The sequence below is a fragment of the Camelus ferus genome, chromosome 12, assembly GCF_009834535.1.
Source record: "Camelus ferus isolate YT-003-E chromosome 12, BCGSAC_Cfer_1.0, whole genome shotgun sequence".
Lineage (NCBI taxonomy): Eukaryota > Metazoa > Chordata > Mammalia > Artiodactyla > Camelidae > Camelus > Camelus ferus.
Genome location: NC_045707.1, coordinates 9,791,683 through 9,813,214, shown reverse-complemented (window position 1 = coordinate 9,813,214; position 21,532 = coordinate 9,791,683). Strand labels below are relative to the sequence as shown.

General features: G+C 53.4%; 1 protein-coding gene across 4 annotated transcripts; it reads right to left on the bottom strand.

The window, feature by feature from the left end:
- Positions 1-30: 30 nt before the first annotated feature.
- On the bottom strand, positions 31-20,584 carry GTSE1 (G2 and S-phase expressed 1). Of its 4 annotated transcripts, none has more exons than XM_006176671.3 (12): positions 20,200-20,584; positions 19,251-19,349; positions 13,241-13,298; positions 12,529-13,153; positions 11,852-12,022; positions 10,979-11,105; positions 9,038-9,385; positions 5,756-5,828; positions 3,563-3,799; positions 1,611-1,815; positions 977-1,189; positions 31-465 (listed from the first exon to the last, which is right to left on the bottom strand). In XM_006176671.3, coding segments are annotated over exons 1-12 (2,241 nt in total). In that variant the 5' UTR covers positions 20,201-20,584; the 3' UTR covers positions 31-381. The 4 variants fall into 4 exon arrangements, with proteins under 4 accessions (XP_006176733.3, XP_032348358.1, XP_032348359.1 ...); XM_032492467.1 differs by lacking the exon at positions 20,200-20,584 and adding an exon at positions 19,757-19,781 and having other exon boundaries at positions 32-465; XM_032492468.1 differs by lacking the exon at positions 20,200-20,584 and adding an exon at positions 19,735-19,752 and having other exon boundaries at positions 32-465.
- Between the last annotated feature and the right edge of the window lie 948 nt (positions 20,585-21,532).

The following is a 21,532-nucleotide window of genomic DNA, read 5'->3' as shown; positions in this document are numbered from 1 at the left end:
ATGGCTTTAATGCATTTCCATTTATTTTACAATTTAACTTAAGTCTAGGCTATTTACCTTTTCATACAAACTTAATTTTTAAAATAGTCACTTGCTATTTTACACACAAGATTCACAACGAATTCTTCACCTGGAGTAACTTCAGCTGGCACGCCAGCACATGTGTGGGTCCGTGAGGAGGGAGGCTGTTGGCCGGCAGTGACCTCAGGTGGCCAGCACCCCCCCAGTCCCACAGCCCCCGATCCAGGCATAGTAACTGTACAGAGACTTTTGTTTTGTTTTTCAACTTTTCCAATACAATTTCTCTGAAAATTAATTTCTAAGGGTTGAAAACCACTTTAGGACTGACTGTCCCTGTAACTGTAAAGGATTTCGTTCTACTCAGAACTTGAGAAGTGGTGAGTCCACGTTTTCTTTGTCAGCCTCCGGACTCAGCAGGATCAGAGGAGAAGCCAGGTCTATCAGCTGCAAGGGAGAAGCGACAGAGGTGACCAGCGCGCCCACGCTGCCCCCTCCCCTCCCGCAGACCCCGAAGGACTGGCTTCACTGAGGACAGGGCTGCCTGCGGCCACCTCCACCACAGCTCACGCCAGCTCACGCCATAAGCTAATGGGTGAACTGGGCTGAGGCCCAGTGCAAAGACATCTTGACCATCATGTTTAAGAAGCTGGAGGGAGAAAGTGCCACACACTGCAGACCTCCGAGTTCCTCAAGCAGTCATGCTCCCTCGTCACACGTGAAGCTCTGGGGGATCCTAGAGCGGAAACCCCGCGACCCCGGCCTGGAAGGGCTCCAGGCGGGATTCTTTGGAGGGGTTTGGCCAACTTGAGGTCACGCCCCTAGCGATGAGGCGAGGCGTGTCGCCCTAAGAAGCCCCAGTGGCCACTCTCCGGGGTCACCATGATGTGCCTGATGGACGAGGTCCCAACTGAGACCCCCCAAGGCCAAAACCAGCAGGGGCCCTGCCACTCCGCACCTGTGCCACCTCATGGGGGGGCTTGGCCACAGCCTTCCTGTTGGCGTCGGGGGTGTTCAGCAGGAGGTCGACCAGGGGTCCGCCTTCAGGACGCACAGCCACGCTGGCCTCCGGAGTGTCGCAGAAGTGGATGAGAGGGCGGTCGCCCCAGGCTGTGCCTGCAGCTTCCGGGGCAATGCTGAGTCCGTCCAGCTTGATGTCCACAAGAACAGCCTACTCGGGAGACAAGACTGAAAAGGGATTCTAGCTCCTTTCTGTCAACCATCTTCAGGAAACGGGCAGGCCTTGCTTATGTCCCATGTGGCTAACAGTTTGGAAACCCAAGGAAGGCGGGCCAGGAGTGGCCAGGTGAGGAGGGGTGCGGAGCGTGAGCACCGACAGCCCTCTCCTCTCCAGCCACCCTCTAGCCCTGTCCACATCCCGCCTGCCAGCAGCCAGCACCGGAGCCCCGCTCACACCCTCACTGCTGCCCTGCTTCCCACCTCCCCTCCTTTGAACCCTGGCCTCTCCGTGGTCAAATATGGGAGCTGCGGTTTTTGTCCCTCCTGGAGGCGGGAGGTCCTGACCCCTCCCTTTGGCACGGGGCTGGGGGGACACCCAGGACAGCACAAGTCAACCCCACGTATCCCTTCACCTCACTGGGGGGTGGGTCCTCAGGTGGCTGCACCTCAGCCGGGGCTGCTTCTGTGCCGATACTTTTTGAAAAAGTAAGATCACTCTTTTCTGGAGAAAAGTTAAGCGCCTGTGGCACGGCGGACGGGGGAGAAAGGCTCCCATCCGGCGACGAGTACAAGCCCCTGGGAGCAGCCCTGTGGGCGCTCTCTGTTGCTGGTGCAGTTCTGCGGGAGGGAAGGAGAAATCCTATAAGGACACGGCCAGGAGGTGCTAGCTCGTGTGATGATGACTCGAGAAGGTTCTTTTCAGAGAAGCGTCGTCCAGTGGAGAGCTCCCGGCGCTGGTTCTGGCTCCAGCAGGCGGATGCGTGGTCTCTGAGTCTGGTGTCTGCACAGGCACCTGAAAGTGTTCGAGAAGGAGAGGGGCAAGGACCAGGTGCAGGAGCCGCCTCTGTCCACGTGCTGCAGCCACGGTGCTCCTGCCGGCCTGGTTCCTCCTGCCTGGAGTGTGGATGGCGGGACAGGTCTGAATACCCAGGTCACACACTCCGCGGGGGGGCTGCCCCTGTACACCTGTCACTGTGCAGACGCTCTTTGGTGTCTTGTGTTTCCTGTCAGTGCAGTGTGCACCCGGCCTGGCCCCCATCTGCCCACTGCATCTCCAGATCCAGGAGAGTCTGCTGCCTGGCAGGCCTCAGAAACCTGATGACTCGGAACTGAATTACACGAGAAAACCGAGGAAAGCAACAATTTCCGTAAATTAATACAGCATATCTTCTTTTCAATATTTTAAAGGCTTCATAACAACCTGAAAGACAGAATTTCTTTTCTATCCTGACACCTGCAAACACATGACACATGTAAACAGCACTGTGACTGTCCATGCTGGGCGTTGTTCGAGTTTTCGGGGCGGCCTTGTGTCTGGCTGGTTCCTCTCCCTGACCTAACACACAGCGTGGCACTCTGTCTCCTCTGCTCTCACAGAAAGACCCAGACACACACCGGCACCCCAGCCTTCCCCCAAGCTCTGCCAGGGTGACGGAGGATCAGAGGCCCAATGCTTACACCTGGCTCGTTAAGGCTCCTTCACAGATGAAGCTTCTAGTCAAGGAAGCCAGTGACCAACCATACACTCTACCTGGGTGGTTCCTCCCACGGATACTCCTGAGCGCCTGCCGCATGCCGGGAGCTTGTCCTCAGGCCTGGTGACAAGCCGGACAGGGGAGGCTCAGGGGAGCTTCCCCACCAGCGGTGTCTCGGACGACTGTCAAGTGGACAAACACACACTCTGTGTGGGCAGCCAGGCGGTGGGAAATGTGAGAAAGCAACGCAGGGAAAAGGAGCAGCGTGACCAGGTCGGGAACGGGGTCTCCAGAAAGGCCCCTGAACATGGACTCCAATTACGGGGAGGAGGCAGCTCTGCCAGGACCAGGGGTGGCGCGTTCCAGGCGGAGAGGATGCAAGCGCAGGCCTGTCCAGGTGCAGCGCAGGGCAGTGCGGCTGGACACGGGCCAGTGAGCGGGACAGGTGGTGGGGAGGTCTGTTTCTCGGGAAGCCTGAGTGTGGTCACTGCTGACTGAGAGCCTCGAGGCCGAGGGTGCGGGGCCCTCCCCAGGGCCCCATCGTGAGGACCGCGCAAGGTCCCAGAGCGCCTGGCACCAGTGCACCGGGTGGCGCGGCTCTGCCCGGAGGGCTCGTCCCGGCTGGGAGGCCCTCGTCTACCCCGAGGTGCGATGAGGCCCAGGCCTCCAGCCTGGACCCAGGATACGATGTCAGGAGAGAAATACGACAAAGAAGCAGGGCCCTCCCTCTCAGAGAACTACCCTCAGGAGGGCGTGCGGCCAGCCTCCATCGCGGGGGCTGAGAAGGGGCACGAACCTCAGTCCAGCTAGTTCCTGACAGTGACTTCCCAGTACACGACTACCTGAGGTTTTATGAATTTGAGACAAACGGTGCAATCTTTAACTCCTACCTCACTGCAAATTTTTTCTGGGGCTCAGAAGACAGTCGCCGAGCAGACACACGCAGGGGAGAAGCCAGGGCCCTGGGCAGGGTCTTAGGGGTCAGCACGGGAAGGCTGGAGAGTCGGCGGCCGGCAGGCGTGGGCAGGGCTGACACGTGTCTCGTACTCACGGGGGTCCACACGCTGCTTACCAGGCTCTGCGAGGCTGGGCCCGAGGACCGTCTAACAGGAGTGCTATGAACAACCCTGGAAAGACAAAATGAGAGTTTTAAGCAGAGATGAGCTGAAACAAACCAAAAAAATCTAATGATTCAGCCACGTGCTAGTGCAGTACAAGGGCCTGTGGTTTCAACATCAAAGATTCAAGCTGGCGAAGCCTGTCAGCTCTGTCCTCTGAGGAGGGGCGGCGGCGAGGGCAGGGACTCAGCGCTGCCACCAGCCCCGGGAGGCCGGGCAGGCGCTTCGGTTCCTCAGTGGGCCCATCTGAGGTTCCGATCCAGCGTGACTGCACGTTATAGGTGCTGCCACGGAAACGGTCTTCACAGGAGCCTCTGCACAGGAGATGGGAAGGTCACCTTCTGCTGGCATAAACATTCCCACCAGGAAGTCCAGGCCAGGGCGGGGCCCGGCTGGGCATGTGAGTGGACAGGCCGTTCCCTGGGTCTAAGGCCCCTGAACCCAGTGTGAACACGGGTGTGACCAGCGCACCTGATGCCTGTTTCTCACGCGTCTCTCCTCACCCTGGCAGTACCTGTGGCTCAGGCTGCCAACCAGTCCCGCCCCGCTGTTGATGTGTCCTGTTGCTGACAGAGAAGAGAGGCTGAACAGACTGTCATCCTCAACAAGTCAGGGCCCTCCTGCCAACGCGGTGCCCGCGGGAGGCCGGGGATGACGCACCTGTTGGTTCTGTCACCCATCGAGGACAGTCTGCATGCTCAAAATCAGTCTACAGACAAGCTTTAATTAACATTCACTGAAAGGAGAGTGGGTGAGAGAGACAGGTGCTGGGAGCAGGATGCCTCTCCCTGCGAAGTTCTGGAATCTGTCCCACGTGCTTTACTGCTGAGCATTGGCCACTCCGCCACAAACTCCAGTGAAAATAAACTTAAAAATACAAACAAATGTAATCTTCAAGGTAACCCTGGAGGTAGGAGCTATCTTCCCATTGTACAGGTGAGAAAACTGAGCAGAGAGGAGACGTGACGGGGCCAGTGCCTGGTGGCTCTGGGTCCTGCTCTTACCCACTGTGTGGAAGGAAGGAATCTCAGCCCTGCTAATGCTCCAAGGGAAAGCACCTGGTCCAACCCCACGAAGTGCCTCCCAAGTTCACATCCAAGTAAAGCCCAGAGTTGTGGAAGACTGGCAGCCGGCCCAGACTGGTCAGGGCAGACCCGAGATCAGGGTCCTGCTCTGCTGTCCGAGCCCAGTGCTTGTCCTGCCCGCCCCATCCAGCACTCCCACCCTGGCATACGCTGGCACCAGGATCCCGCTCCAGGGGGTCTGAGTGTCCTAACTCCCGTTCTACCCTGAGCTGATGTGCACAGGACTGAGCGGCACTGGGCTGGGGTCCCGCCAATGTGACAGTTCCCGGAGAGCTGATCATTAGAGGGCCAGATATGTGGATGGCGTAGCCCGCCCACCTCAGCAGGTGGCAGCGCAGGTGGCAGGAGGGCAGCCAGAAGTGGAGCAGTGTTTGCATGAATGGTCCCAGGTATGTGCACATGCATGTGTGCATGTCATCCCTGCGGGGCACAGGGACACAAGGGGAGGACACTGAGTCATCTGCACTAGATATAGGCCAGGAAGTGGCAGACCTGGGATTCACGCAGGTGGTCCTCAACCCCGGCACACACTAGGGTCACTGTGAGACCCCACAGGTGCTGGGTTCCATGCCAGACCAGCTGAATCAGAGCCTCTGCGGGTGAGCTGGAATTGCAACAGCCCTGACAGCATCTCTGCCGGGCAGCCTGGCTGGAGAACTGCGGGTTCAGGGCTGAAAATCGGCGCTTCCACCCCCAGAGGCAAGTCTGTGGCCACCGTAATCTGCAGGGGAAGGTGCAGTGGCTCAGGAGCCCGGGGCTAAGGCCAGATGTGCATGGCCAGGCTGCGGGTCTCTACACTGGAGAAGGCACTTCCAGAAGTCAGCAGGTGCCTGAGTTTGTTCTTACAGTAACAAGAGGAAGGAAGCAGACGGTAAGTTACCTCCCCACCGACGTGCAGGACTGTGGCCTCTGCGCCCGGCAGGACTTCGGCGTTGCGCTGTCCAGGGGTTCACCTGAGACGAGAGGACCCAGGGATAAGTCCATCTTCACCAACCGGGGAGCTCTTCTCTACATGCCTCCGTTCTCCCGAGTTGCAGTGAGGGCGGCACAGGAAGGAGCTGAAGGTCAGACAAGCCCAGAGAGCAAACCTGCCGCCCAGGAGTGAGACGGGACATGGCCTCCCTCCAGGGGGACCCGCCCCCCGCAGGGCCTTAAGGTCCAACCAGTGGGTGCAGAAGAGGATGAGCCCTCGTCTCACCTCTGCCTGCAGCCACTTACTCACCCTAGATGGGAACCGAGAGCCTTCAGAGTCCCAAAAAGAAGGCAGCGCTCAGTGTGCAACCGGGACAAGTCCCCCGGGAGACCCCCGCCCCCAGCAGCGAGGCTAACGCGGCTGCATGCCAGGCGAGCCCTGCGGAGCCCACCACCGCCTTCACTCTTGGGAACCGGACAGCGCTAGGTGGCCCTAAGGTGGCAAACTGTTCACGTCGTCTGGTGGCTGACCACTTGCGCGTGTGTGATCCTGGCTGATCACAGGTGACCACAAGCAGGCTGGGAGGACTGAGCGAGGCCCGGCACAGGCTCAGGCTGCAGTGCACAGAAGAAGTCACAGACTCCCCCCAGGGCTAAGCCCCCGGGCAGCATCCGCTATGTCCTGGAAGCCCTGGGCAGTGAGGCCGTCCCCATCCCCAGGGAGGCAGGCGTGCAGGGGCTCCCACGGGTCCCCTTCCTCCCTGCCCCCGCTCCACGTCTCTCTGCTCTTCAAAGAAAGATCTTCTCCAAAGAGCTGCCCATGTGTGCTTGTCCTCACCTCCCATCTCCTGTTCTGTTCAAAAGTTGATCTTATCAAAGCAATTCATGCACCAAAAAAAGCCCAAAACATAAAAAATGCAGGGTGAAAATCTGGAGACAAAGCAGCACACCCACCCTACTTCCAACCTGCTTGCTTCCTGTGGGGCCACCTTTGAATCTCTAAGTTACATGTGCTGCTACTTCTTGTTCTTCAAAACCTGCCCAGGTCCCGACGAGAGCCGGCCCCCTCCGGGGCCCACGCAGACCTGTGCAGCCGGCCACGGTGGCTCGCGGCGTTCCGACAGCTGCGTCTATGGACGCACGATGCACCTCCTTCCCGGGGCTCCCACCCCTGCCCCTACCCGAGGTCATAACTGCCTCCGGCTTGTTCGTCTCTTATTTGGGCGCCTGTGACCGAGTGGCCCAGAAGCTCTGCCCCTGGGAGTATCTCCAGGTGGCCCCCTCTCGGGCACCGAGGCCCTGTGCTTCCCGAAGATCTCTCTCCGAGGCCAGGCCGTGCCTGCATTCTCACCCCATCCGGGGCAGGGTTCCCCCTTGCACGGCTGCCCGTGTCCTCCTCTTCCCGGTGTCCTCCCTCATCTCAGTGGCGCACTCTTTGGGAGCCCCCGCAAGGTGCATGGGAGAGTAACTATTTTTATGGAATTTCAGATTATTAAAATACCTTTATCATACCCTACAATTAACCAGGGGTTCGTCCCTCTGCCTTTTCTAATGCCTCCCACCTCCTCGTGGCTCACGTCTCAGCCGTGTCACCTCCTGAGGGGAGTCTACCCTGACCATCTTGGCTGAAAGAACCCCACTCTGTAAATTCTTCCTCATCTTCTGTTAGTCACTTCATTGTACTTACGATCTGGAAGTATACTTACTTGACAACATTTCTCATGTTTTACTATTAAAATGGAAATCCCAAGAGTAGGATTTGCCTTACCATTACATCCCCTGTACCTAAGAGTGCCTAGCACTGGAAGACACGCAATAGAATGGCTCATTCGTATATGAGCAGTAACTCAAATGAGGTTTGCAGGTGTTGAAGGCCGCCTGCACTAGCCAGCGATGCTGATAACTTTAAGATACTCAATCCACTAAGAAACAAGCTTGAAAGGAGGCCAGAACTATCCTCCCCCTTAAATCAGCTCCGTACAACTCTCTGCATTATACACACTTACTAATTTACCTCGACCAAACACGCCACCTCCTACCTGGCAGCCCTGTCGGCACGCCAGTGCAGGTGGGAAGAGCCTGAGGGGAGCCTGGCAGTCTCACTGATTTGAGGAGACAACGATCAGGGTTTGGGAGGCTGCACAGGCTGGAATCTGAGGGGCAGAGTGTTAAGAGGAGGGAACTACAGAGAGAGAGAGTGCTCTAGAAATCCGAGCAGGACCCCGAGTCCTTGCTGCATAGTAAGAAGCAGCACGAATGCAGGGCAGGGCTCAGAAAGGGACAAGAACCAGCATTGGGAACACATCCAACCAGCCGGAGCAGAGACCTCAGGGACGCACAGCACATCCAGGCCGGAACTATCCCAAGAGCACAGGCCCGAGAGCTGCCCCGTCAAAGCTTAAAGAAGCCTTGAAAGGACCGAGGTGACGTGAAATTTAAATTCCTGCCAAAGCAGAATTCAACTCCTTAAAGACAGACAATAAAATCCAGACTTTCAAAAATGTACAATTGATGACATCCAGCAGACACTAAAAAGCTATTAGACATGAGGAAGCAGGAAAATGCCACCATCACCAGGACAAACGAGGCAAGAGAAATGGAACCCGAATGACAGGGACGGTGGGATCAGAAGAAGCAGACTTACAAGGACCATTATAGTACGTTCAGGAATTAAGAGGAAAACACAAACACCATGAGGACACAAACGGGGAGACGCCAGCAATGAAAAATTAACTGGGCAGACGTAGCAGCAAATTGGACGCACTACCAAAGGAAAGACACGTGAACCTGCAGACATGCCAGGAGGGGCTGGAAGAGAGCAGCACATCGTGCCCTAAAAGACAGCATCAGATGGTCTGTAACACAGGCACCTAGAGTCCCAGGAAGTGCGGGGAAGCAAGGAAAAACATTTGAAGAAATAATGGCCACATATTTTCCAGATCTGATAAACTCACAGATCAGAATAACTCCAGAACCCCCAAGTAGGATAAACACAAAAAAAGCCACATCAAAATACATAGTAATCAAAATACTGAAAATAACAAGAGAAAAACGACACATTACGGAGAGGGAAACTTAAGGTAAGAAATTCACTGACTTCTCATCCAAAGCAGTGCAAGCTGAAGACAGATTTAAAGTGCTTTAAGAAAAATAAAAGTAAAGAAACCACCATCACCAAAACTAATAATTTTTTTAACTTTAAATATAATTTGTTCAGTATTTTAAAAACGCATTATAATTTATCTCTTACCAGTAGAAAACTTAGGAACTTTAAATCGGTGCGTAGGGGTAGGCATGACCTTTGTCTTGGAGTTCAGACAGGAGCCGCGCCTCCCGGTTTTGTTCATTTGGGAGGAGTGTGACCAACTGAGACAGGAGCTCAGCCCGGGGCCTCCCAGTTCTGGAGTCTGGGGTTGGGTGAGAGCTGCCCTGGTGGGCTCCCGGGGCAGCTCAGCGGGCCTCTGGCTTTGGCCGCAGGGCCCGCCCCCGGGGCCCGCCTGCAGTGACAGCCGCTGAGCCACGAGTCCCGTTCTGCCCAACTGGCTGGTGTTTGCCCGGGAGCTGTCTGCAGGAATGCTTGGAAGGTCACTCGCTTTAGCTGGAAGAGGAGACACACAAAATCTGATTATCACCCAAGTTGATGTTATTTCCAAATTATAAAGTTACTCAATGGCACACACAAAATATGCTGTCTTTAACATCTCTACCTTAAAATGTAGAAGAAAATGATTTATTTCCATCAATTTCTATCATGGTGATTTCCACGTAAGGAAAACACATGAGCAATATTCTGTAGGTCTGCCAGGCAACGTCCTCAAACCCAGGACGAGCCGGGCCGCTCACAGCCCAGCTGAGTGTGCTCCATGGCGCTAATTCTAGACGCCAGCACCGAGACGCACGTCATTACCCAGGAGTTCAAGCTCTCCTGTCTTCACTGATGCCGACACAGAGGTCTACCCTCGCTGAGCAGATGAAAATGGATCATCTAGTCTCACCTCACCTGTCCTGTCAGTGGGTGGGGAGGGACAGGGAGAGATGACACAACCCTTACTGGTCAGTTCCTGTAAATTACAAGCAGGTTGGGTCATACCAACTACGAGTGCTATTTAAATCAGAACTGCGGATAAAGTAGGGCGAAAACACTCAGCTGCCAACACGCCCAATATAGAAGTCAATCTGGTGAAATATTCCTGGAGAAAACCTAAGGGAACGAGCACTTCCACAGCTCTGGGCCCCTGCGGGCAAGGGCTTCACACGCCCGCCCACACACTGCAGCTCCCGACCCCCGTGATCCCGCCGTGGACAGCAGAGAAATGCACAACCCCCCGGAAGCCACCGGCAGTCTGTCTCGACCCTTAGCAGAGACGGGATCAGAAACTAGTGAAAATGGTGCCGACGCCCTGAACCGACATCAAAGCCGACCTCCCAACACCTAACGTGCCAGAACTTCTCTTTACTGAACACACGCCGCGCAGAGTCAGGGCTGGGGCTTCACGTGGCCTCCTAAGGCCCACGGGAACACTGAAGGGACGTGTTTTCCCCTCAGTTTGTAAAGATACAGGAACAACCCAAATTCTCTTAGTCGCCACTAGCAGTCAGGATTCCAAATCAGGTCAGTTTCATTCAAGAGCTCAGACTATTCACGTCTGTGCACAAGATGCACACCGTGCGGCCTGGCCTGCAGTCCGAGTCCACGCAGCAAACAGCATTTGAAGAGGGTTTAGTCCTAAGAGCAGGCAGTCGAATGCCTCCCCCCATAGCCTCCCAGGCTCTCTCCCCTTCACCACCAGATGGCACCCTTGGCTTGCTGAGATTAAAGTAGCCTGACCTTAAACCCATTTGAGGGCGCAGATTTACACACACCCAGGAGTTACACGGGTCCCGTGCCCTACACCATCTAGAACAGCCCGATTTTAAAAACCTGTGTCTGGTTCCATTTCCATGGAGGCTGGTCCCAGCGTCTCTCTGGGTTCTCTGGCACCTTGAGCACGTGTCCCCTTTGTGACTGCTCGTCCCACCCTAAGACCGCCCGTCTGAGTGCCTCTCCTCAGGAGAGGAAGCACTTTGGGTCTGGGGATCGGACAAGCTCTCTGCCCCAGACCCCCACAAGCCTTCTGGAAACTTCTGCCGAGCTAAGTGGTTCTGTGAAGATGGTCTGTCAGGAGCGGTCAGCATTCGGGGCCAGCCTTACCTTTGCCGGCTGCTGGGGAGGCACACACGCTGGAGATCACACCCGAAAACGACCCCGCAGAGGAGGCCTTCCCTGCGAGGCTGCCAGCACACCCAGGCGGTCTCAGCACGGTCTTCTTCCGCCCCAGCTAAAACAAAGATTTCATTATCTACTCATTACGTATTTCTGCAAAAGTGGGTTTTAATATTGCCTTTAATATTTTACAAAGTATCCTAATAACTAGTTTATTTCAATAGAATTTTGTAAAGATGATCTAAAAAACAAAGACATACCATCTTCTTGGATTGGAAGACTCAATATTGTAAAAAACGTCTATTATCCCTAATTGTATTGGTAAATACATTAAATGTACTCGCAATCAAAATCCTAAAAAAAAAAATGTTTACAAAGTATCATCTGGAATTTAAAGGTCAAGCCGTACTTCCCCGCGCAGCCTTCAGAGCCCTGCACGGAAACCCCTGGGAGCTTGCTGAGCCGCAGGCTTGGGGCCTCGCCCCCACCTGCGGGGCCCAGCTGTGGCCACCTTAAGTCCCACCAGCGATTAGGCAATTTTTCCAAGTACGCACGGCTCAGTCTGACCATCGCCGCTGGAAAACAAATGGCAGAGACGTGGACGGCAGTCCCCGCGCCTGTGAGGAGCTGTGGTTTTCACAGCGTGGTCCACGTCCCATCTCCTCCGCCCGGTGAGGGAAGCAGGGAGCATCTCCGCCGTCAGACCCCTCACGCAGGCCAGGCCTGCGTGCACTTCGCCGAGCTGCCTCTCCTGGGTCCTGTTTTCTACCTTCCCGACCTTGACTTTCATCAGAGGACACGTCCCACGTATACAAAGCTGCCCTTTCTCCCTGCCACCACCTACAGGCCTGGCCAACCCACCTTGTTTGGAACTGGGAGCGAGCGCTTGCCTTGGACCAAGTGGCTCCCACCAGCTGGCAGGCTGGTGACGTCGCGGGCAGCACTGGGCTTGTCAGGGGGCACGTGGCTGTGGGATTCCTTCTCACTTAGGGTCTTCATCCTGGAAGGACTGGCTGGTTTCTCTTTCACGGGCTGAAAAATTTTAAATTGAAACGTGAGAACCGTCTAGTCTTCAACAATGTACGGACACGCTAAGGCTTGGATTAGAGCAGCTGCAGGGACCGTCTACCTTCCCAATGCACGTGCCTCAGCTCATCAACGCTTCCTCCCACAAATGACCAGACAAAAATGATGACGGCGTCCGCTTCCTCATTAAAAACAGGGTGAAATAGTACCGAGACAGATCCCTGGTAGGAGAGCGAGCCTCTGGAGCTGATGCACACAAGTCCACTGCCACTCCCCAGGACAGCTCACCCACTGCATGCCCGGCAAGAAGCCACGTAACCAAGCCACCCCAGCCCAAGTCCACGCCCCCACCCCAGCTGTCGCTGCTCTTCCTGGACTTTCCCCTCCTCTGGCCCCGGGGCCCTCCGAGCAGCTATTTCCAAGTTTCCCCCATCGTGGTTTCTGCCATAACCGAGAGGGCTCAGAACAAAGGAGCGGCTGGTCCCCTAGATAAAGGCGCTCGTGTGTGGTACCTTCTCCACGGCCAAGGGGATGCTTTTTCCTCTAAGAGATGAGGTGCGGGGTGGCGGCAATTTGCTGGGGACCTTATTCTGAGTCACGGCCTGGTTCGGAGGGTGAGCAGTACTCGGTTCCACTGACAAAGAAGAGCTCGGAGCGGGAGGTGGCCCCTGCGTCTGGGTGAGGCTGGCCCGGGCAGGAGCCACCTGCAGGGCCACGGCCGAGGTGGGCTGGGGGCCCGAGGGTGGCAGACCCCGCAAGGGGCTGTCTGGCAGGTAGTACGTCTCCCTCTTAAGTGACTTTGGGCTTTTCTTTGTTTCATTTTCTTTCTCAAAGAGGTGTATTTTTAATTGTGATTCTTGTATGAACCCTTCCCCTCCCTGGCTCCTGGGGTCTTCCTGCCTGGCAGCTGGGGCTGCCTTGTTTCTGCTGTGGCTTTGTATCTGTAAGGCCAGTAAGTGGGCTTCTTTATAAACTTCCACAAATTTTTCCCCAGTGAGAGGACTCCAAGTGAAGTGACTTTCAGATGCTGGCAAAAGAGGTTCTTCAGGAATTTGATTATTTAATTCTAAGCTGGCAGCAATACATCTTTCTTTATGTCCAATGGGGCCAAAAAAGACTTCATCATCTTCATTTGCACTGTTTTAAAAGAAAAGGATTATCAATAACACTGGCATTTAAATGAAGGACTTTACCAAAGCAAAGGAAGGAAACTCATTCGTTTACCTTGAAGAAGACAATGAAAGATCGAAGTCAAACTTTTCATCAGCCAAAAGAAGAACATCTGAGGGGGAGAAAAGTTACCCATTATTTTAGGGGTGGGGCTGAGAGCACGAAAACAGTGCCAGTCTCTGTAGCTATCAAAACTGTTTTACAATTTCACTTCCAAAAGTGTGAAGGAGCTCTAGATTACCTTAATTTTTCCATTTTCTTTTTAAAATAGTGTCAGCCATTCTGTGTTTGCTAAGCTGCCACCAAAGCCTAAGTCCTTATTTTTAAGCCCTTATTCTCAAGATATAATCTAAAACGCATTCACCAAGTCATTCAACTAGTTTTGCAAGACTAGGTAAGTCGTTTCCTGGTATAGAACATTTCCAAAAGACCCCCTGCCCCAGCTCCCCTAGGATTAAATTCCCCGCTTACAAACCACACCTATTCCTCTTTCAAAGATAAATTCAGTATTATTCAAATGCACAGCAGGGGCTCCATACATACCTGTTGACTGTCTCTTCTTGGAGCCTGTCCTGAGCCCCCAGATAAAACTGCTGTCTGTACCAGCTGACTGCAGTGCTCTCACCAGCCCTGAGTGGTCATGAGCCTGACTCCCACTAACAGACCACACAGGCTCTGGGTTGGTGGGCCCCTCTGCTGGGACAGCTGCTCCCTCCTCTATCTCCCCCAGCCCAGCCCACCCCACCCTTCCCCAGGGCCCCTGCGGCACCTGGACCTGCCCTCTGCCTTAGCATCGCTACTCTCTAAATGTCTCTTGACCGCCTGTAGCCCCAGCGAGACCGTGAGCTCCTCTAAACTGAGTGCAGACGCCTGATGCTCTCCCAGATTCCCCGAGGCCAGCCAAGCTCAGGGCCTGGACACTCAGCAAGCGGCTATCACGACGCAGCGGGCCGGCATTTCCACACTGCAGCGCACGTGCAGCGCTTTCACACGTCTTGTTTTGTCTGACCCTAATGGACACTGCAGCATGCTTGCCAAACCGTAAAAACTTAAGTATACTAATAACCGAATTGGGTCCTAATTAGTCGTTTAATTATTCCTAATTATCTAACCAAGGAAAAGGTAGAAAGCACAATTACACAAAAGAAATAAAGAGAAATAACCAGAGAGAAGGAAATTAAATTATTCATGAGCTAGTTTGCTCAACTCTGTGCGTATAAACCCCAGACCTTGGTTGATATGGATAATTTTCTAGGAGATAGAATTTACCTTTTGTATTTAAATGATTAAAATTGATTTACTTACAAAACTGACTCCAGAAGAGACAAAAAAAATCTCAATAGTTCAATTATCATAAAATAACTGGAGAAATTTATTAAAGAGCTATTCTCCCCCAAAAAAGCACAAGTCCCAGATAGTTTCATAGGATAATTCTATTAGATCTTTAAAGAATATATCAGTCCAAAACCATTTACGTTGTTCCAAAGGATGGAAAAAAGAAACCTTCCAACTTACTTCTATGAAGCAAGTATAACCATACCCAAAACCTGTAAACTTTGCTCAATAAAGAAAACTACGGACTTGGCTTATGTCAGCACAAAAATCCTGAACAGGAATATCTGCAAACAGACCCCAGCAACACATTTAAAGAACGAGCAACTCCATCATGACCTGTGAGGTTCAGCCAGGACTTCGGGACTGTAGGATAGTTTAGTTTTATACGATCTAGTAAGATAATCATATGAAAGGGAAGCCATACAATCTGGTCTCCACATACACCAACAAGGCATGTGGCAAATGCAACATACATTGTTGTCTTCAAAAATGCTACATAAAAATGAGGGCTGGGCATAGCTCAGTGGCAGAGCACTTGCTTAGCTTAGCATGCATGAGGTCCTGGGTTCAATCCCCTGTACCTCCATTAAAAAATAAATAAATAAAAATGCTACATAAAAAGTAACAGACATATTTTATCATATAAGGAAGTATCCAAAATTAGACTTCATAGGATGCCATCAGAAGCACTCCTCGTAAACCCAGGAGCAAATACATTTTATCAGTTAGGACAGACTAACTCATGCTGAAGTAACAAAACAGTGGCCACATCTCAAGTGGCTTGTAACAACAAGGCTGATTTCTCACTCAAACTCTATGTCTGCTGAGGGTAGGCTGGGCCCCGTTCCATGTCCTTCTCCCTCCAGGACCCAGGCAGATGGAGCCTCCGCCACTGGAAACGCTGCTGGGCTTCACAGCAGAACAAAGGGGAAACAGCGCATTCCACACTGCTTCTTTTAAAGGCCCACGAGTGACACACATCACAACGTCACCATTTCATTGGACATATTTCAAGTCACCTGAGGCAAATCCAACTTCAAGTGGGCAGGGAAGTTCAATTCTACCATGTGCCAGGAGAAGGAAAACAACGCGGAAATGCTGATGGCCGCTATCTAAGCATAAGGTACCAGAAGCCCGCGTCAGGCTTCATGGTAAACTAAAGAAGAAATTCCTTTAAAGGTGGGCACAGAGCAGTGACGTTCTACTGTCACACATCTTAACATTGTTCTGGATGCATAAACCAATTAGACAAAGGAAAGAATTTGGAGGTAAAATTACCATGGTGCACAGATGCTATGATTACAGACACAAGAAAAATCAAGAAAATCAACTGAAAACGATTATAAATAGTGAGAGAATAAAAGCAAACGGCTGAGGACAAAATTAATACACAACGATCAACAGCTTTCATATCCACAAAGAACAGAAGATACAATGGAAGAAAAAACCTCATTCGCTGTAGCAGCAAAACAACACAAAACACCCATGAACAAACCGAACAAGAAATATGCGAGATGGATATAAAGAAAGCTTAGTATATCACGGAAGTAACACATCAAATAAAAGGGGGAAACGGATTATTTAATAAATGGTATTGAGATAAACTAGATGACCCTTTGGGGGGAAAAATAATACATATCTAAAGTTTGATCCATACCCCACACCATACCAGGACAAATTCTAAATAAGTCAAAGATTTAATTGAAAAAATGAAACCCTTAAGGAACAAGAAACCATGGGGAAATTATCTTCTAACCTGGAGTGCAGAGGTCTAAATATGACACCAAGCTGGAAGTCATGAAATAAAAGGTTGATTGTCCACAAGATAAGACATTTAAAATCTCCGCATGGCAAGAATCACCACGAGCAAAGTTAAAAGGAACAACAAGCAGGGAAGAGAACATTCGCGGCTCACATCACAAAGGGCTGTAAGAAATGACGAAAGAAGAACGGACAGAGGGTACGGACAGATAAAACGCACAGAAAATAAAACGAAATGTTCTTAAACACAGGACAAGAAGTGCAGCCTCACCCAAAAATAAGAGAAATGGAAAAACTCTAAGATCCCCGAGCATTCCACTTTACGCCCGTAAGGCTGTAAGAAATCACAAAGTCTGACACAGCGCAGGCAAGGCTGTGGGGAAAGAGAGCGCTCACACGCTGCCGGGGAAAGTGTCAATGACTACGGCCCCACACGGGTAACCTGGTGGGACCTACCAAACAAGAAACGCACATACCCCTGCGGCTGTCAAGTATCCCATGTTACGTATTGCAGCGGCAGCGTTTGTAACAGCAAGACACTGGACACAAACTAAATGTTCACAGACAGCAGATAAGACCACAGCACAAGCCCACAACAGAATGGAACCCTATATAGGCACAGAAAAGAACAGTAACACTCTTCTTATAGTCACGTACAAAGATCATCAAGATAAACTGGGTGCAGAAAACAAGGGGCAGGACAGAGTTCTCTGTGCTATAAAAGGGGACGCGTCTGACACCGTATGCATGCTGGTTGACACTTGCACAAGTTAGGCCTGGAATGCCCTAGACGGATGAGATCGGTGGCCTTTGGAGGGGGGAACTGAGGGGCTGAGGGACAAAGTGGAAAGGGAGACAGACATTTCACTTTGTATGTGTCTGAACCTAGGAAGTCGATTTTGTAGGTCACTTCTAGAAACTTCCAACTGTCTGCTGTGGTGAAAGGAATCCTGGACCAAGAGTCAGGGGAAAAGCCTTCTATTCCAGGCCCCGCGATTGGCTCAGAGTGACCTGGCCTGGCTGACTGGTCCATTCCGCAGACATGTGCCATGTCCTCCACCAGGTGCCAGGCGGACGGGTGAAGGGCACTCCCTCGGGTGTGCACTGCCCGGTGGGAGCACTGGGTGGAAGGCAGTGTGGTGAGGCCCACGTGGAGGTGGGGCAACTTGGAGGAACTGGTCACGGCTGGAGGGGGTGGATCAGGAGGGTCAGCTCCCGGACAGGGTGCAAGACACGACAAGCTTTTGTTTCACCCAGAGTGTGACAGGAGCTACTGAAGGGTTTTAAACAGGAGAGTGTTATGCTCTAATCTTTGTTTTCAGAAGGTTACCCTGGTGGTGCGTACAGTGTATCGGAAAAGAAGGAAGTGGTATCTATTAAAATTACAAGTGTATACGTCGGCCAAAGTGCAAAAAGCGCAAATAGGTGGAGGTGAGTTGATATGGCTGAGACCAGGCTGGTGGCTTGGGTGGAGGTACAAAGAGGTAAACGGATCCAAAGCATAATCTGAAGGTGGAAAGAACAGTAACTGATGATTGAATGAATGTGCAGCTTCACAACTTCCACAGCTGGGTGAATGGAGGGGCAATTCACTTCCATCAGAAAGACAGAACTGGCTAGGAATGGGGTGGGGGGGGACCTGGTGAGTAAGAGGTGGGAGACATCCACCTGAAACGCCAGTTAGGCAGGTGAATACACAAATCCAGACCTTAGCGGAGAGGCTGCACTCAAGACAAAATGTGGGCACCACCATAAAACAGAAGGGATTTACAGCCATGGGACTGTCTGGAGACCTGTGTGTGTATGGCGGGGGGGTACAAAGAGACCCCCCACCCCAGACCAGGTCCTGGGGAGATCAGCTTCAGAAGATGGGAGAGGAAGAGAAATCTTTAAAGAGATGGAGATACACCAGCCAGGGAGACAGAAGGAAAACCAAGATGCCTCAGAAGCCAAGCAAGGAAGTTTTCAGAAGGAGAGTTCAAAAGTTATTGAGAGGTTGATATCAGAGGACAGAAAAATGATAGATCTGGCAACACAGATATCCTCAGTGACTGATGAAAGCAGCTTGAGCCGAGTGTGAGGGCAGAGGGGGTGGGTAGGGGTTGAGCGGTGTGGAAAAAAAATAGCAAAACAAATGGAGAAGACTCTTGAAGTCTGGCTCTGAATGAGGCACCAAGCAGTGGAGAGGGAGCGGAGAATAACAGGACGAGTCAGACAACAGGACGTATCTGTATGGCAGTGATGAGTGTGAGTTAACAGACCAGCAGAAAAATCACGTGACGGGAGGGTGACAGGGGTGACGGCCTCAGGAAGCAGCAATGAGGGTTCAGCACACCCGGGGAAGGGACTTGAAACGGAGGAAGGAGGAGAGGGGTGGGGCAGCAAACACCTCCCCAGACACCATGAAGCAGCACCGAGGACTGGCAGCGTTAGGACAGTTTCTGCAAAACGGAGACGTTAAGGATACCTAATACCTAGTCTACCCGCCTCACACGGGTGTTGTGGAGAACAAAGGATAAAAGCATGTCACCATGCTTTAGCAGAAAAAGAGGGCATGGCCTTTAACTCATCTTGTGAGGCTGTACCCTCCTCTCCACACTCAAACCAGACAGGGACAGAACAAGACAGCAGAGCTATAGGCCAGGCTCACTCACTAACATGATGGCAAAGATCCTAAACAAGGCTCAGCAGACAGAAACCAGCCACAACCCAAAAAAGGAAGCATCAAACTCAATTCCACAAATACCTGAGTGCCTACTTCAGGCACTGAGGACACTGCAGTAAACAAAACGGGTAAGAATTCTCTGCTATAAAGGAAGTTAAAACTGCGGGTAAAGAGGAAATAAAGAAGTTAGACGGATGCAAACTCCTTGAAGACGGGGACCAGGAGTTTCACAGGAAACGAGCAGTAAGTCGCCCTGCATCTTCCCTGAGCTCCCCAAACAGAGCTGCAGTAACGAGGACGTACCGTCCTTCTGGGGAACATCCATCTCCTCTTCTCCTGCCTGGCTGGCTGAAGCAAGTCGCAGCCGCGTCCTCCTTCCACGGCGAGAGCTGTCAGAAGTCACTGCGGGGAGGAGGGGGCCGCAAGGTGAGCAGGTGTCGGCGCCCAGGCCCCGGGTCCCTCCAGGCCCCGGGTCCCTCCAGCCCCAGGGGCGCCCGGCAGCGTGAGCCGCTGCAGCACCGACCGGGCAGAGCAAGGGAGGGAGAGGCCACCTGAGCTGCAGCCCGAGACCCTCCGCGACCCTCCCAAGGCCCGCGCGCCTCCACGCTGGGAGCCCCTGAACGCCCGGACCCGGCAACGGAAAGCCCAGCTCCCGGGCTGGACTCCGGGGCTTTGGTTTGACCTCGGGGCGGCCCTGCCCGCGCTGCAGGCTCCACGCAGCCCGCGAGGGCACCCTGCGGCCCACCCCACGACCCCCCGGCCGCGCCCGCGCCACCGGGCCCCTCACCCCCAGCCGCCGGGCCCCTCACCCCCAGCCGCCGCGCCCCTCACCCCCAGCCGCCGCGACGCCCCAGCCACCGCGCCTCCGCCCCGGGTTTAAACGCAGCGCGGCGGACGCAGTGCGGGCTACGGATTGGCCGGTTTGAAAGGCCTCCGCGCCCGGTGCATCCTGGGGGCTGTAGTCCGAGCGCCGGGAGGAGGCGCGCGGCGCGCTTACGCACTCGCTCCGCGCCCTGCGCCTGCCGGATGTCTGTCCGGGCCCTGGGGTGGGACGCGCGGTGTGGGGCTGGAGTTCTTAAAGCTCGTATGGTGTGTCCCCGCCCGCTTGGCATCAGGACAGCTACATACGGCAAGGGACGTGGTTCTGACCCCGGCCCTTCATCCTTAAATGGAGAAAATCAAATTCCTAGGGCATTGACCCGAAGACTAAACAAAGTAGGTGCACCTACCTGCTTTGTAAAGCATTACTTACTGGTCAGTTCTCAGCAGAGTAAGAAGAGCCGGGCCCTGTCCCTGAGGAGCGCCCGGGTGACCCTGGGTGACCAGACACCGCGGTTTGTGCCCCTGGACCAGGAGAGTCTGTCTAGCCACGGGTGCCCTCTGCATTTCCCTTTTGGCTTGTCCTGGCATCCCTGATGTCTTGTTTCTATTTAGGGGCTCCCTCTGCAGCCTTCCGCCTGGCTCTTTGCCCCCAACTACGCCCACTGCTTTCTGATGTGCTGGTCCCTCCCTTCCCCCATCCTCCCTTTTCCACCTGAGCCTCTATCCACAGGCTCCCTTCCAAGTTCCATCATCTTTTGCTCTGGTTTCTGCTTAACTGGAGGAAATGGGGCCAGACAGACCCAGCTGCAAATCTCAGCTGCAGGTATCAGTCAAGAACCTTTGGGTTGCAAGTAACAGAAAACCAGCTTCAAGTTGGCTTTAGAAAAAGGAATTTATTGGCTCGAGGAACAGGGACATCCAGAAGTGGCCCTAGCTTCAGGACTGGATAGAGAGAGGGGCTTGAAGGAGGGTGCTGGGTCGGACTGTCTCTCGGTGGCCTCTCTGGGGTCTTGCTCAGCTTCAGGCAGGTGGCCTTTGTTGGGCCCGCCGGCCTGAGAGCTCCAGGCGTCCCTCTGCCGGCAAGGACCTCCTGAAGATGGTGGTCGGCTTGGTGTTGCCTGTGCTCCATCCATGGTTCCAAGGCCCAGACTTGCCTGACTCATAACCACAGGGCAGCTGCAGCAGGGGCCCAGAGGGCTCTAGACTGGAGGGCTGTTGGTCCAGGTGTCCGATCCCCATACCCTCCAGGTGGGGGCAGGGTGTCTGCTAGGGGCAAGGGTCCCCAAACACCCACTCTGGGTGCTCTTCCCCCTGTATCATGTCAGTACATAGTATGTGCTCAGTAAACACACCAATTAATAATTTGTTGCTCTTAACTCTATAAACTGTATCTTCCTCCATCTCTTTTCTTGGCCTCTCCTCTCTTCTAGCAGTGGCCTACCCATTAGAGGTTCATTTCTTCCTTGCCCCTGTAGGGTTCTGCTTTATTTATTTATACACTCATTTATGGGTTCACTGACAGGTAGCACAGGCTCTGTTCTGGGTGATGCTGGGTGACGCAGATCTGTCCCTGACCTGAGGCAGTCACAGCTGGGGACAAAGGTGCAGTAGCAAAGGCAGGTGCCAAGGGCTGTGGGGCACCAGCCTGCTGTTGGGGAGCGGAGGCCTTCATGGAGGAGGGGACCAGACTTCCTGCTTTTGGCCAAGGTGTGTCTTCCTTGGAACCAGGAGAGGGGAAGGCAGGCAGGGTGTGAGCAGGCTCT